At 34.2% G+C, this 17,144-nt stretch overlaps 2 protein-coding genes across 4 annotated transcripts; one reads left to right on the top strand and one right to left on the bottom strand.

The window, feature by feature from the left end:
* Positions 1-37: 37 nt before the first annotated feature.
* LOC107643440 (uncharacterized) lies at positions 38-9,275 on the bottom strand. The gene is made up of 5 exons (XM_088488237.1): positions 8,479-9,275; positions 6,302-7,409; positions 4,595-5,014; positions 1,000-2,589; positions 38-742 (listed from the first exon to the last, which is right to left on the bottom strand). Exons 1-5 carry the CDS (start codon positions 8,967-8,969, stop codon positions 65-67), a joined length of 4,287 nt encoding a protein of 1,428 aa, XP_088344363.1. The 5' UTR covers positions 8,970-9,275; the 3' UTR covers positions 38-64.
* A 143-nt stretch (positions 9,276-9,418) lies between these two features.
* On the top strand, positions 9,419-16,817 carry LOC107643441 (disease resistance protein RPV1). 3 transcript variants are annotated; one of them, XM_088488238.1, is made up of 6 exons: positions 9,419-9,894; positions 11,383-12,505; positions 13,444-13,836; positions 14,036-15,637; positions 15,961-16,069; positions 16,185-16,394. In XM_088488238.1, exons 1-6 carry the CDS (start codon positions 9,419-9,421, stop codon positions 16,250-16,252), a joined length of 3,771 nt encoding a protein of 1,256 aa, XP_088344364.1. In that variant the 3' UTR covers positions 16,253-16,394. The 3 variants fall into 3 exon arrangements, with proteins under 3 accessions (XP_088344364.1, XP_016202572.1, XP_020979158.1); XM_016347086.3 differs by having other exon boundaries at positions 15,961-16,817; XM_021123499.2 differs by lacking the exon at positions 9,419-9,894 and adding an exon at positions 10,439-10,616 and having other exon boundaries at positions 15,961-16,750.
* Positions 16,818-17,144: the final 327 nt, after the last annotated feature.

Below are 17,144 nucleotides of genomic sequence, written 5' to 3'. Positions count from 1 at the left end.
TTCAAAAAACTTGAGAAGATATGCCATCAGCAGATCAAAATTGGAAAGAATTCTTCAACATTCTTCAAAAATTGAGGTATCTGAAGTATAAATAGCTCAAAGCACACAAAAATATCGCACTAAAAAAGATGGAACGAAGCCATGGGTCTGGAACTGTGCTTCTTGTTATACTCCTCCCGATCTCAAGTGGTTCATTTGACGTACTTGTATTCACATGCAAAGGCGATCTCGGGCAATAACAAGAGTTGAAGAACTTGGCTAATTTTTGTGACACCGAATATTGGCTTTCATCTAGCGAATCTTCATCTCCTTCATAGTCATCATCACCTTCGAAGACCAAATGAATTCCGCAGTTCTTCAGCTTCAATTCCTGAACAAAGGGTGCATTCCGCTTTGTCAAATGCAAGGTGTATTTATCTTTCAACTGGTGAACCAATGAAGTATGAGCTCCAAATCTGTGCAAGAAGATGTGGTCTTCATTTGTCCTAGGTACACCTAACAGGCGAAACGTAGTGCTATATACATTATCAGTCAAATTGAAGACTTTTGCCTGAACATCCACTAACTGCAAGGCATCTCTTTGGTTTTCAGGTATACCGTCGAAAGAGAGTACACCGGCACAAATAATACCCTTAAGCTCACGGTTTGTTCTCTTGGAAAAGATAATTGATTCTCCTGAAATCCAATCTGGAATATCTTTGCTTCCAGGCATAATCAAAATCCGTAAATTTTTAAGCAGAGCCTGTGACAAAAGTTATTACAAAAGAAAACATAAACTTGGTATTAAACATGAAGTTGGAAAGGTCAGGTTGGAAGAATATATGAGTAATGATTTATCGGTCTAAACTCCTTATTAATTATCCTTCTCTTAATTCCAAAACAAGGAAAGTACCATATTCATTCAATACCTTGCAAACATAAGGCGGCATAAACATTTTTTTTTTTTTTAACTTGGTGGAAATTAGAGATCTGATTAAGAGAAGAAATAACCATACAAACCTTGGAAAATCTTCTCATCACAGCATGGGAGCATCCAATGCATCCACTCATGTACAATCTTCTCAAGGACTTTAAGTGCTCAATACCTGGTATGTCTTCCAGCTTTTCACAATTTGTAAGGTTCAACTCCTCTATGTTATCTAAGTTTGAAATATCAGATATGCGCTCTAATGCAATACAGTTCGCAACATCGACCTCTACTAAGCTAGAGGGAAGAGATGGCAGAAAAATGAGCTGAGTGCAATTTGACAACAAAAGCTTTTTTAGACAGGAAAGGCCTCTCATGCTGGCTGGAAGGCTGATAATATTATTCTGGCATAAATTTAGAGTTTCTAGTGATGACAACTTTTCAAAGTCATCTGGGATTTTTCCAGCTATTCTCCATCCATGTGCATTTAGCTCTTGCAACAAAGTTAGTTTACAAAAACCTCTTAAGATTCCAACTGAATTGGGTTCTTCGGTATTCTTGTCTCCAACCATATTGAGGTAATACCTTCTTTCCATGTCTAATTTTACCAATCTTGAAAGCATCCCAAAGCTATCAGGTAGCTGTGTAACTGCTGTTTCCTTCATCCGTAACCAGCATAGAGATTTCAAATTTCCCAAGGATTTTGGAAGCCTTTTGAGCTCTTTGCACATGTCTAGCCTTAAATGAATAAGATTTTCCAACATTCCAATTGACTCTGGCAATTCAGTAATATTAGTGTTATACATGTCCAAGGTAGTAAGGGCCGACATGTCTCCAATCGATGCAGGTAGAAACTTGAGATCTTTACAATTCGCCATCCCAAGCTTTTGTAGCATTTTCATGGCCCCTATATGTTCTGGCAAAATAGTAATTGGTGTCTTATCTAAATGAAGCTCAACAAGAGAGACTAAAGCCTTTATTGACATAGGCAATTCACCAAGAGAAGTGCAGCCACTAACAGACAATTGCCTTAGATATGATAAAGAACCAATAGAATCAGGCAACTCTTTGATTCCACTGACATCCAAAAACAAGTGTGTCAATGAAATTAGTGTCCCAACAGAATCTGGAATAATAGAGAGGGACTTACACCCAACCAAACCAAGTTTCTCAAGATTCTGCAAAGATCCAATAGAATCAGGCAATTCATCCAAAGCTGTATGGTTTAGTGATAATTCTCGCAGAGAACAGAGTTTCCCAATGCAGGTGGGTATCCTTCTCAAAAGACGGCAACCACTGCAACTCAACTTTTCCAGTTTGGTGAGGTGGAAGATGGAATCAGGTAACACAGTTATGGCAGTCTCATCAATGAGAAGCTTTCTTAAAGAGACCAAGCAGCTTAGGTCCTTTGGTAATGCTTTCAATTTCCAACATCCAGAAAGAATCAAGTCCTCGAGATGTTTCAACCCAGAGACATCACTAGGTAACTCAACAAGGTTATGGCATGCGCCTAAGTTCAAGTGAACCAGGGTACTTAAATTTCCAACTGATTCATGAATCCTAGTTAAAGCAGTGCAGTTCTCCAATATAATCTTTTTTAGACAATGGTAACCAGTTAAATCCGGAATTGCAACTAAATGGTGGCAACTGGAGAGGTTTAAAACCATCAGGCACTCAGCTACCTGGAAAAAAAAATCGTAGTTTCTCACAGTCATACTCATTAATAAAGACAAAGATGATATAGTAAATGAGGTTTTTTTTTCCTGGTGAAGGCCTAAAAAATGACATCACTTTAGCTTTCTCAAAAAATTTTGTTTATGTATTCCAATTTTGCTGAAACCTTTATAGTAACTTAATTTGGCAATCATAGAAAATAATATTAGTGTACTCCATTAATCTCAAGCCAAAGAAAAAATTTAGTCAATAAATCTGATTGTCCATATTCCGGAATAAAAGATTGATTGATCTAAACAATATTTAGAAAAACTAACTCATTATAGATTTTCAAGAGACGGCTTTGGAATAATAGTTGAGGTGGATCCTTCATCTTTAGAGATCTCAATTGTGAAGTCAACCATAAAAGACTTATCCTGGTAGGCCATATATTTTAAATAACATGGCAATCAACGGAACATGATCTATTATTCCATGATTCATATTTGTTGGATCCTTTTTTTCGTGAAAGAAACTCCGATGAATCTGACCTATTTTCTTAGGAATTTCTTTTATGGAAAAAAGGCTTTTACAACTATAAATCTTAGAAGAATAGACCAGATTCCCTTGATTTTTTTTTTTTGGTCCCTTGATTGTCATATTCTGAAAATGGCCCTATCAAAATAAGTCGTGTTAATAATTTATTAATTTTACGGTTGAGATATTAGTTTCTATTTAAAATCATCATGGTATCTTCTATATTTAAAACTTTTTTAGTATCCGAAATAATTTATTTTTAAAAGTATAGCTTTTCTTTTTTCGCCGCAGAAAGAGAGGAAGAGAAAAAGAGAGAAGGGGGGGGGGGGGGTTGTCTTCTGGTACTTTTTCTCAATAATAATCTGAAACATACACAGAAATAAACACTCTTCAAAGCTATTTTTATATGATATAAATAAAGGCCGGCGAATGAAATACCAAAAATGAATGTTTAATCAATTAAAAGAAACATAATTAAATTTAGAATTACAGCCAATTCTTCAAAGATTTAATCAAATAGTTGGGAAAAAGAATCTTGGTGTCTGTTTTTTTGGAGTGAAAGAAATTTGGTCTTTTAAAAATAAAAAGACTAAAAGAATAATGTTAGGAAACTAATATCATTCAGTCATTAAGTATTGGGTTAGCCAAAACCTCAATAAAACAAATATAAAAATAATATATTTTATTTTTAAATTACTCATGTACCCTTTTTTACTTTTTCATTCCTCTCAACACTACAATTTCATCCATTACGGACCACTAAGCCACCTACTATCACCGCCAACCATACCATTCTACCACCATGCACCATCGACCATTGCTTGCCACCCATTGTCGGTTACTCTAAATTCTAAATTCTAAATTCTAAATTCTAATTAGATTTAGTTTATTTCTTTTTTAGATATCTTTTTTAGTTGAATTTTGGATGTTTTCATTTTTTTTTTAGTTTTAAATATTCCTTTTTAATGATGAATTATTGTCTATTTTATTAGTTGAAAATATATTAGCTCCTAATACTTTCTCATACTAAAATAATGCCAATGTATCAGTCCATGACGTGAAAAGAAAATAATAATAATAATAATAATAATAATAATAATAATAATAATAATAATTATTATTATTATTATTATTATTATTATTATTATTATTATTATTATTATTTTCGTTTTTGTTAATGTAGCTAATAAAATCTTATTTTCATATGATATCTTGTCATAAAACAATCATTTTAAAGGTTTTTTCCCCCAGTTATGAAATGAATTTAAAAAGAAAATTAGAAAAAAGGGGGACTTAAATAGCATCAAAATTCAAAACAGTAGTATTCCTTTCATGTCAAAATTATGCCAACCAAATTTTACTAATAGGGACTTCAATAAAAAAATACTTTTAAGGCAAGCTAAGAACAAAAGTAAAATCTCAAAACACATGTGGAGATGAAAAATAAAAATATAAAAGATTCCATCAGTCAGTTCATCAGCTAACAAGAAATCAAACCTTGTTATGATGCTTTCCCCACAGTGTTTCAATCTTGCTTTCCGAGAGATCAAGCACGGCAAGTTCCAATGGATAATAGGAAGAAGACATGTTCTTTAGAGGACATTGTTTCCATTGTAACCACTTTACTCCTTGAGGCAGAAATTTGCCCTGTCCTTCAAGTATTGAATAATTAATTTGAAGCAACCTTAAGGAAACCATAGGTTGGAAGTCCTTTGTATCAAGTGTAAATTTTTTTGCTTTCTCTCCTCTATGCTCCACATATTTCTTATACTTTGCCTTCATATATGCTGATGCTGTTTTGTAACCTGGCATTTGTCGAAAATTGTCCCAGGTAATCTCTTCAGCAGTACGGTCTCTAGGTTTAGCCAGACTCCTCTTTACACAATCAAGGACAATACCTTCAACTTTTCTTGTTCCCTATAGATATTAGTATTCATTGTTAGATTTTCATTCTCAAAGAAATTGAATTGAATGAAAGGACTTTAACAACAACAATAACAATAACAATAACAATAACAAAGTTGTCTCGCAAGATAAAGGGTGTTATGTATCAGTTTGATGCTGATAAGGCCCCATAATTAAAGCATGGTGGTAGACAAGGTTTCACTAGGTTTTCTACAAATACTGATTATTTAGAGCTTATTATAATTCAATTCATATGTATTTTTTTAGGTGATTGCTATGATGTCTACGAATGTTTGTCTAACTTTTTAAAAAAGTTAAAAATCAATATTTAATTTTAAAAGTATAAAAATAAATAATTATTAAATATTCAAAATTTACCATAATAAATAAATTAGGCAAAAGTTAAGCACTATACTACAAGCACTATAGAATTCACTTTTTTTTTAAACCTTAAATCCTAAATCTAATTCATGTGTATGTAAACCCACTAAAAGATAGATAAGCTATTTAAAATAAGTTATTGCAACTATTTTGAAGGAAAATATGTTTATACCCCCCATAAAATGTAGACACCCATTAAATTCTAAGAGAAGTGCTGGAGAGAGTTCATAGAAAAAGTTGTGTTTTAGGAGTAATGTAGATCAATTCTCTCTAATTTGTGTCAAGAATAGTATTATTTAAAACATTTAAAATTAGGTATTTATGAGATGTTTAATAAGATATAAGATAGAAAAAAATGTTCGAGTATTAGAATAAAATCACAGTAGAATTTTAAAGATGGTAAAATGGATGTCGAACACAAAATACGACATTTAACTGTTTAGAAACCATTTTTTTAGCAATAAAAAAGTAACTTGGTAAACCATTAGAGTATTAGACATATACCAGACACCAAAGTTAAATAGCTGCAAGAGAGTAATTATTGTTTGATTCTTGAAAGAGTAGGGTTTTTTATTTCTTAATTAAAGGTTTTGCCGTTTTGGACTTAAAACTTTTTTTTTAAAAAAAATATCATCAAGAGATTCTTATCCTTTCTAAAAAAACTTCATAAAGTTAACTCAGATTAACTGTATTTTTAGTAAAAGACTCAAATATTGTAATTTTACTCCCCATCAAAACTAAATAGCCAATAGGTAAATTAGAAGGGAAGTTCTAAAAATGCTATTCGTCCAATTAGCCATTAAAATCAGCCACTAATATATTTGTATATAAATATATGTATAATTTAATTTATTTTCAATTTGTATTGATATTCCAAAATGTATTTTGTATTCAAACAAGGTCTCCTACAATAGTTACCTTCTTATTCTTCAAGACACCCAAGATTTCATGACGATCCCATAACCTGCTACGTGAACCACAATCTAGAATACTTTGATTTTGAACAATTTGCCTTCCCATGTCTCTAACCTGATCATGCATCCACACTACACCATCCTTAATGATCTTAATTAAACACTTTGTAGTTAAGACCGTTATTGCAATCTCCCCTCTAAAACCACAACCATTCAGTATATCAACCACATCATCCCTCTTCATTTCCATTTGCACAAACAAGCAAGCAATGTCAAGGAACACACACTTGTCTTGTTCATCCAAGGCATCAAAGCTGATCTTCAGAGCACCTTGAAGTTTATCCGGCCGAATATCTTTAAGCTTCAACACTGTGTCTTTCCATTCGTTAATCGTCCTCTTATCGAATAAGAATGAGCCGAAAACTTCCAAAGCCAGAGGCAATCCTCCTGTAAGAGACACAATTTGTTCAGAGAGATTGAGAAAACCATCAGCAGGAACCTTTCTTCTCATGGAATGGTAACAGAACAATTCCAGTGCTTGAGACACTTTCAATTCCTTCACCTCATACTTCACATTAACATACCTCTCCTGTAAAACGGCTCTGTCCCGTGTAGTAATCACAACACAGCTTCCTTTAGAAAACCATTCTCTCTTACCAATTAATGAGTCAAGCTGTTTTACATCATCAACATCATCAAGAAAAACCAGAACTCGATTTTCCTCTACAATTCTTTTGATCGCAGAAATACCAGCATTAACATCATTGATGGGATTCTCAGTTCCAGGGGAAAGATCACCAAGAATTCTTTCCTGGAGTGAAACCATACCATCTTCATTGTTTGCAACTTCTCTAACATTTGAGATGAAGCTGCGTCTATCAAAATGATCAACAAGGCTGTTGAAGAGTCCCTTGGCCAGAGTTGTCTTACCGACCCCTCCCATTCCATACAATCCTATCACTTTGACATCACTGGATCTTACGTCAACTAACTTCCTTAACTCTGCAACTCTGTCATCAAGCCCAACTGTATACTGTGCCACTGTCAATGGAGTATTCCTCATCTGCTTCAAGACCGTTTGCACCAAAACTCGAATTAACTGATCCTTGTTGCTGTCCAAACATAAAACACAGTTGGAAAATCAGCCAAAAAAAGAGATTCATACCTTATATACAACAATTAATGAATAAAGATAAGCCAGTTTGGCTATACAGTGATATAACTGTTTACTTTCATATCACAAGAACTAATTACTGGAAATACTGGAATAAAAGAGGTGATTATTCCAAAAACATATAGAAACAGACCAAATGCTCTATTTTTGAGAGTGGATTAGATGGAAGGAAGCCTTACAACTAGAGGTAGTTCCGAGTGCAAGAAACTAAGGAAGAAATTATTGAAAAAAAAATTAAATATAAATATGATGATATATGATAATGCAATAGCATATATTATCATTTTGAATCAGTATTTGACTAATAATAATTTACACCTATATTTACAAAGATTTGCTCATAAAAATCATATAATTTGTACTTATAATCAAAGTTTACACACATGAATTAATACCGTTTATACTCACATTTACCAAAATTTACATATATATCAAAATTTACATATATAAACTAATAAAATTTATTTGCTTAAAATAAATTAGCAATGTACTAGCTAAATGCGGGTCAAAATTGCTAAAAATGGCTGACTACAAAAAAATTTTATAATGCAAAGGCATAAATCTATATAGTAAACTTCACTTAATTAGTATGACAGTTTATGTTGTGGAATGGAAATATACAAAAATCAATGCTTGTGTCAAAGGCATCAAAGGCATTTGAAGAAGAACGTTAGTTGAACATATTAATTTTAAATCTTTTATATTTGATTATCATGGATTCATCCATTTTTGTGTAAAAGGAGCTCACATCCCATTTAACGGTGGATGATTTTGTGTAGCAGTATAATGATGGGCATTATGGGCGATGGCTTTAATCTTAAACAAATAAAGCAAAGCAAGAAAACTATAAACAATAAGTAACGCTAAATTAATTACGTAGAATCAATCAACCACGATTGACACAAGTATTTAAATACTTGTTAAAGTATTAAGTCAACCAGATTAGAATAGAAAGCTCGAAACTGAAAGATATAATATAATATTTTCCAAAAATGATATATCTATACCTATTATGATCACCAAAAACCCAACCAGCAATTCCACCAACTTTGTTCATAGCACTCCTCCAACTGGCAACCTTATTCCTAAACCTCTCACTCTCTTCGTGCAACCGAAACGCCTTCTCGAAAGGTCCCTTCTGTTTTCGGACATGAGACGGGTCAACCCGGTAGAAAACGGGCAGCACCAGCTTCCAACCGCACTCGCAGATCTTCGCCAGCTCCTCAAGGCACCAGTGCGAGGAAGCGTAGTCGGGCGAGAGAATAACAATGGCGGCGGCGGAATCCGCGATTGCTTCCACCAGACTCGGCGAGATCGAGTCGCCACGCTGTAATCCTTCGTTGTCGATGAAGGCGCGCACGCCAGCGGCTTCGAGAGCGCCGTGGAGGTCCTCCGTGAAGGCCTCCCTGGTGTCGGAGCCGCGGAAGCTCAGGAACACATCCCACCGGAGACGGAAAGATGCCGGAGATGGCATCGTGATGTCACTTTCCGGCGACATGGATCTCCTTTATTTTGTTTTTAAGTTTTGATAATAAAATGAGGGAAAATGAGGAAGGTGCTTAAATTTTAAGGGAAGTTGGAAATTGGAATGTAAATGGAATCGGATTGGATTGCTTTGATTTAATGATTTTGGTTTAGGGTTTACTAAAGGTCAATGGTTGCTGTACGTGCATGATTAAAGTTAAAGGGCTCCACCTTGAATTTTTGGAACTTAATTATCGGCAAAGAAAAGAAGGAAACAAAACACGTGATTGACTTCACTTTTTTCAGGTCTATGCTACTTGATTCCCACGCAGCCCCAGATCCCACACAAACCCAACTAAACTCATAAATGTTCTCTCTACTCCCTGAAATTGAATACGATTCATCATTTAAGATGTTTTACTTGGTATCTTTCTCCTCCTAACAAGATAAGAAAAGAAAGAGAGGAAAACCAGCTAAGCAACCATGTGTACAGAAATTTCATCAACACCAGGAGCTTTTAGGCTCCGTTGGGACGTGTTCTTGAGTTTCAGGGGACCAGACACGCGCCACTCCTTCATAGCACCACTCTACGACGAGCTCCAATTGCGTGGCGTTAGAGTCTTTCGCGACGACGATGGATTGGAGCGCGGCGACGAAATTGCTCCTACTCTGCTCGAAGCCATTGACGATTCTGCCGCCTCCATTGTTGTTCTCTCGCCTAACTATGCAGGATCCCGGTGGTGCCTTGAGGAGCTGGCAAAGATCTGTGACTCTGACAAGCTCATTCTCCCTGTGTTCTATGGTGTTGATCCAAGAGATGTTAGGAAACAAATCGGTCCCTTTGAAGAGGCTTTTAGGATCAAAGAAAAGAAGGTTGATGCAGTTAAGGTTTTGAGGTGGAGGGAGGCCATGACGAGAGTGGGTAACCGAGCTGGTCTTCTTCTTGATGATCAAACCAGGTGCTTGCTTCTTTTCTCTATTTGATCATCTTCCTTCAAAGTTTAATGCTCAAAATTTATTTACCCTCAGATCACTCATCCGTATAAATAAATAATTTTCTCTTAAATATCTCAGTAACTGTATAATACACAAACATTTTCTTAATGACGGTATATGGAATGGCATAAAAATGTGCAAGTTGGTGTCGCATGTTGATGAAGCTCGTGGAGTCTTTGACTTCGAAATATTGTGAATTTTAAATGTTCAGCAACTTACATCATGTATTGGACTATTGGGCGCGATGATAACATGCAGCCTTGTATTATACCATTTTTATTTAACAATCGTGCAATATTTACATAAAAAAAAATCAACCATTCATATATTTTAGTTAAACTATAAAATATATATTAAAAATAAATAAAAAATATATATTTATATATAATAATTAATTTAATGATTAATTTTTTGTGTTAGTATGTATTTTTGTTTATTTAATTACTAACCTTTGCTTATAACTTGGTAAAAATTCAGGTACACTTAGACTTGAGACGAAGTTGATAGTTGAGAACAGTTAGATGAAAATTTAGTCAAATAAATCAAATTAGTTGATATTAGACTTTCTATTATCAACTTCACATGGAGTCCATTGCACCTTTTCACCATCAGTCCCAACTCCCAAATCCATTTTACTCTAAATGTCGTCGTTGACTTGGATTAAAATAAGTTTATACTTTATAAGGTTTGCAACTTTGTATTTTTTACACCGTGTATAAGTTTTATTTTAGATGTGATTTTACGGTCCTTGTTGTGCAGTGAACTATTTATTCTATGATTACATGTTAAGTAGAGTAATAACAGCAAGAGTCAAGTGTCCCTTGCCAAAACAAAATATGTGAAAATTATGAATAAATATGAAATATTAATTTTTAATTAATTAATATTAACTAATTTATTTTATTATTATAAAGTTTTTTTTTTGAGAATTTAAAATTTAAAACTTAAAATTTAAAATAAAAATGTAATTTCAAAAGAGTTGGCTTATATCGGTTAAAGAAAGTTAATAACCTAGTTGAACTCTAAAATTATTTATCGTTAAAAGTTTTTGAACAAATTTTTCTACATTGAGGAAATTGACAAAGAGAGATATACCATATCTTTCCCTATTAATTTTTGTATCACGTGACAAATTGATACAAATTCAATAGTAAGAGATGTGATGTGTATTCTCAAACCGATTCCTACAAGCTTTTGTTCATCACTAGCATTTTGATGTTAGCATCTTGAACTCCAAATACTATTTACAAAAACACTGCTAGTTGATGCCAATTTGGTTTTAAAAAATGTGCATACCATAAAAATCAGCTGACAAATCAATTCCTAAATATTTTTGTATGAATTCATAATTTGTTTAACTCAATTTGCCTCCCTTTTGTGCTTATTTTATATTTTCATTATCTTGTTTGGTGTGTTACTGATCCCCTCGTATGTGCTCCGCTTTGTAACAGTGCTGAACGCCGAGCTACTTTGATAAGAGAATTGGTGACAAGGGTTTTGAGAGAATTGAGCAACACTCCCTTAGGTGTTGCTCCATTTACAGTTGGGCTCGATCGCCGTGTCCAAGAGTTGCTGAATTCGTTAGAGCTCAAATCCAACGGTTTCAAATTGTTTGGGCTATATGGCATGGGCGGTGTTGGAAAGACAACTCTTGCCAAGACTCTCTACAACAACCTCGTTGCTAATTTTGAACACCGCACCTTCATTGCAAATGTCAGAGAAGCTTCGTCAAAAGATAACGGCTTGGTTTCTCTTCAAAAGAGAATCATTGGTGATCTAAAACCCGATTCTTCCAACTCCATTCAAATCAATAACATAAATTCAGGCATTGCTGCAATCAAAAGGTTAGTTGCAGAAAACAGAGTGCTAATAGTCTTAGACGATGTTGATGATACAGAACAGCTTCATTCTCTGTTTGGAAAAAAGGAATGGTTTTACGAAGGAAGCCGCGTTATCGTCACTACAAGGGATAGGAAACTCTTACTTGATAACAATGTTGATTTGGTTTATGAGGTTAAAGAATTGAGTTCAACTGAATCATTGCAACTATTCAGTAATCACGCTTTTAAAAGAAAGCATCCTCCAACACAAGAATTTCTTGGGCTATCGGAACAGATAGTAAAGCTAACTGGAGGATTACCATTGGCACTAGAAGTGTTTGGTTCGTTCTTGTTTGACAAAAGAAGGGTGGAAGAATGGGTGGATGAACTCGAAAAGCTGAAGCGGATTCAGCACAAGAACCTCCAAGATGTGCTCAAGATAAGCTACGATGGGTTGGATGAAGAAGAGAAAACGGTGTTCTTGGACATTGCTTGTTTGTTGGTGCAAATGGAGATGAAGAGAGATGAAGTGGTTGATGTTGAAAGAGGTTGTGGTTTTAGTGCAGAGGTAGCAATCACCGTTCTTACGTTAAGGTGTTTGATTAAGATCGGTGAGGACAATACTGTAATTGTGCATGATCAAATCAAAGGCATGGGAAGGCAAATTGTTGAAGATGAAGGGCGTGTTGATGGGGGAATGCGAAGCAGGTTTTGGAAACGTGATGAAATATTGAACGTTTTGCGAGGGAATAAGGTACGAGTCAAACAGAAATTCTACATTATCAACACAATTTTTTTTTTGTCTTATATTTAAATTAAGGTGAAAATTTAGTGGATTTTACGTTAAATTGATAACTGAGTCGAATAATGAAAAAGTTTTTTTTTGAATCTAGCACTCTAATACCATGTCATGATACCACTCATTCCAAAAATTTTAGTTGATAAAAAAAAGTAACATTAATGATTATATCTCTAATACTCCCTAAACCTCCATTGTACCCATTGTATAAATATTCCATTGTATTCTCATACTTTCGCTAAAATTTTACGTCAATGGGTGGAGCCGACTAAGATAAAGGTGTCTAATTTATTAATTAATTTTTTACTTTTAAATATATTTAATAATAATAAATACAAAATTAGTTAAAATAATAAATAATTTTTTAACAAATGATCTTATAGTTAAATTTTTAAAAATAGAAATATTTATATATTTTTAAGAAAAAAAATCATATATCAAACCCTAGATATGATATTATAGAATCGGATTTTTTTATTCGAATTTTGATTAAGATACATTCAATTAGTTTAATACCATACGAGAAAAGTCACCAAAAAATACCATACGAGAATTGTTGTTATTGTATTTAAAATTGTGCGACACGTTAACTTCAGAAAGTAATGAACCATAGTTAACAACAATTTATTATGGTGACTATCCGTATCATAATTTGTCACCATCTTTTATTTTAAAATATATTTTATTTATTTATTTATTTTATTATAACAGGTTAGTACAAATGAACTTAGGCAGAAGAGTTGGAAAAACTTAGATTAGCTTTTCAATTTTTCTGTAGATTTTCTCTGGGAATTGGTTGATGTATAACTAGCTTTTTCAGTTCCTTACATGGCATGCTACTCATACACCAGAAAAATATATTGATGAAATATAAACGTTATTCTTTTTTATAGGGAACAAGATTTACACAAGGGATCACCCTCGATTTCCAGGGAAAATATATTCTCAATGATGCAGAAGCTGAAACAATTTTGAGGCACAAACTTCAATGCACCTCCATCATAACAAATCCATCAGCATTTTTTAAATCAATCCTTGCCAAGAAAGAAAAAGGGCTTACATTCCAGACAAAAGCATTTAAATCAATGGTGAACTTGAGACTACTTGAGATCAATAATTTGAGAATGGAAGGGAAGTTTCAATTTCTTCCCTCTGAAATCAAATGGCTACAGTGGCAAGGATGTTCTTTCAAAACCCTGCCTTCTGACTTTTGGTCACAGAAATTCACTGTCCTTGATCTCTCACACAGCAATATTGAAAGCTTGTGGGGCTTGAGAACAAAAAAGGTATGTATTATCAAATTTATCAATCAATAATTTATTTATAATTTTATATAAATGTTACAAGCATATTTAATTGGAAATTCTTGCATACTCCTATTGAAAGTATTTTAGTATACACATCAAAATATGCAATACAAAGCAGAAAGCTACTACACTTACTCTTTGATATCCATCATACACTAAAATGAACACTCTTTAGCAGGTGCCAGAGAATTTGAAGGTTCTGAATCTCTCCCTCTGTAGGAATCTAACCTCAATTCCTGATTTATCTTCTTGTGCAAGTTTAGACAAGCTTGTACTTGAAAGATGCACTTCTCTAACAAGCATTCATGAGTCAATTGGGAGCCTCAGTGCATTACACGATTTGAATTTGAGCTACTGTTCAAATCTTAAGGAACTTCCCTACGACGTATCCGGGCTGAAAAATCTAGAGAACATGTTGCTCACCGGCTGTGCGAAACTAAAAGCCTTGCCATCAAACATGGGCCACATGAAGTCACTGAGAAAACTACTTGCTGATAACACTGCCATTGCTGAGATACCTGAATCAATCTTCAGCCTGGAAAGACTTGAAATGCTTGTATTAGATGGTTGCCAAAATCTGAAAAGGCTTCCGAAATGTATCGGAAACCTGACTTCTCTGCAAGTACTCTCACTTGATCAGTCTGCATTAGAAGAACTACCTAACTCAGTTGGGTCACTTGCAAGCCTTGAGATACTTAGTTTGAGGTGGTGTCAATCTCTCACTGCAATTCCTGAAACTATTGGCAATCTCATATCATTGACAAGACTTTCAGTTAATTGTAGTGAAATCAAAGAACTCCCTTCTTCTATTGGTTCATTATCATCTTTGAAGGAGCTATCAGCTGGACAATGCAAGCTTCTCGGTCAATTGCCGGACACAATTAACGGCTTAGCTTCAGTAGTTGAGCTTCAGTTAGATGGTACAGCGATTGCGAATTTGCCGGATCAGATTGGAGCTATGATAATATTAAGGAAATTTGAAATGAGGAATTGCATTAATCTTAAATCATTGCCTGAATCTATTGGCAGATTAGCAGCACTAAGTACTTTAGACATAAGTGATTCAACTATAGAGGAACTTCCAGAGTCCATTGGCTTGCTGGAGAATCTTGTTACATTAAATATGAACAAATGCAGAATGCTCAAAGAGCTTCCAACATCAATTGGAAAATTGAAGGAATTGCACCACTTGATGATGGAGGAAACTGCACTAACAAAATTGCCTGAAACATTTGGTTTGCTCTCAAGCTTGATGACATTGGAAATGGCGAAACGACCACATTTGGTTGCGAATGATGATAGATTTCCTGCAGAGGAAGAAAGTGCTCATCATTCTTTTCAACTTCCAACTAACTTCTGTGATCTGATTCTGTTAAATGTATTGGATGCTCGAGCTTGGCGAATATCGGGGGAAATTCCCAATGATTTTGAGAAACTATCATCATTAGAAAAATTAGATTTATCTCAAAACAATTTTCATAGCCTTCCATGTAGCTTGAAGGGACTCTCAATCCTCAAAAGGCTTTACTTGCGAGATTGCATTGAGTTGAGATCTCTGCCTTCTCTTCCTTCAAGCTTGATTGAGTTGAATGCTGAAAACTGCACCTTGTTGGAAAATGTATCTGAGGTTACAGACTTAGAGTGCTTACAAGAGTTAGATCTCACAAACTGCGCGAAAGTGGTGGATATTCCAGGGCTTGAAAGCTTGAAATCTTTGAGAAGAATGTATTTAGGTGGCTGTATTGCATGCTCCTCTCAAGTAAGGAAAAGACTTTCAAAGGTTAGTTTCCCACATCATTATAAAATCTTGTCTCACTGAGTAGGTCAATTACATAAATTTTATAGTTTTCTATCACAAAAACAAAAAGTGAGGGTTAAAAAAAAAATTTAACATTAAACAAAAAAAATCGACTAATTGTTAACTAATAAAATGTCAGTTCCTTATACAGTTTCAAACTGTTTCTATGTTTGAACTTATGTCTGTTTCTCATCATCCTCTTTCTTTCTAATTTCATTTTTCTCTTACAATCACATATACGAATAGAGATAAATTGTGTGACACATGTTCTGAAATGTGACTTACAATGAGAATTTGAATAACAGGTTGCATTAAGGAATATAAGAAACTTGAGCATGCCGGGAACCAAATTTCCCGAATGGTTTTCGAGACAAACTGTGAACTTTACCAAGCGCAAAAACCGTGAGCTAAAAGGTATTGTTATATGCATTGTTCTTTCCATCAACCATAGCATTCCCAATAATGACATGATGCCTGGAATTGTTGATGTTGTGGCAACTGTTCTCAAATCGGGCAAACAAGTGTATAGCACTTCAGTATACCTACGTGGGGTGCCAAAAACGAACCAAGAACACATGCACATGTGTCGCTTTGTAGATTTTCATCCATTAGTGCATTTTATGAGAGATGGAGGTACATTATCTGTGACTACGAGAAACCCTCTCGTAGATAAGAGGTTGGAGCTGAAAGATTCTGGAATTCATTTGATCTTAGAAGGGGATGATGATTATGGGGGAGATGAGAGTTCTGTGGAGCCAAGCTTGAAGTCTGTCTCAGAAAAAATGGCAGAGTTTTTTAACTCCGTAGAAGATGCATATGATCCTGAACCTGGTGGTGCAAATGAGTCTGAAGATTAGTGCAAGAGCTAGTAACTTAACATGCAGGGAAAATTCATCAGGTGTCACAAGTATAATTATTGTTTTGTGTTTTATTTGTGCCTCAAATAAATGCCAACTGATATATTGTTTAGCATCCTCATCCTCTGTTGGATGTGTCTTTTGTTTAAAATTTGTTTAGATGTGTCTTCTGTTGGAAGTGTTTTCTGTTTAAAACTTATTTGAATGTGTTTTTAATAGATGTGTTTTCTGTTTAAAACTTTGATGTTGCTTTTCAAGACTTGTGAACTTTCTTTAGTTATCTCTTATAAAAAAATTTTAAGTGTGAATCTGCCTTCTTTGTTAAGACACTTATATGTCTTTATGCATTTGTTAAACACTTGTTTTGTTTTAACCAACTAATGTTTGGATGTGTCTTTAATTGTGTGTCTTTAATAGATGTGTCTTGTGTTTCAAACTTTGGCTGTGTATGTGATGGATGTGTCTTTTGTTTAAAACTTGATTGGATATATCATTAATTTCATAACTACTTAAAATCAGGTAAGATTTAATTCGTTCTGGCACACCTAATCTAATCTTTGAATACAAGCTCCAACTTTAGCAAAGAGAATCAACTTTTGATCAAGACCACAAAAATAAATAAGAAATAAATA

Source organism: Arachis ipaensis, chromosome B5 (genome assembly GCF_059453495.1).
Source record: "Arachis ipaensis isolate K30076 ecotype BB chromosome B5, ASM5945349v1, whole genome shotgun sequence".
Taxonomy (NCBI): Eukaryota; Viridiplantae; Streptophyta; class Magnoliopsida; order Fabales; family Fabaceae; genus Arachis; species Arachis ipaensis.
Note: the sequence above shows the minus strand (reverse complement) of the source record. Positions and strands in the feature narration are given on the sequence as shown.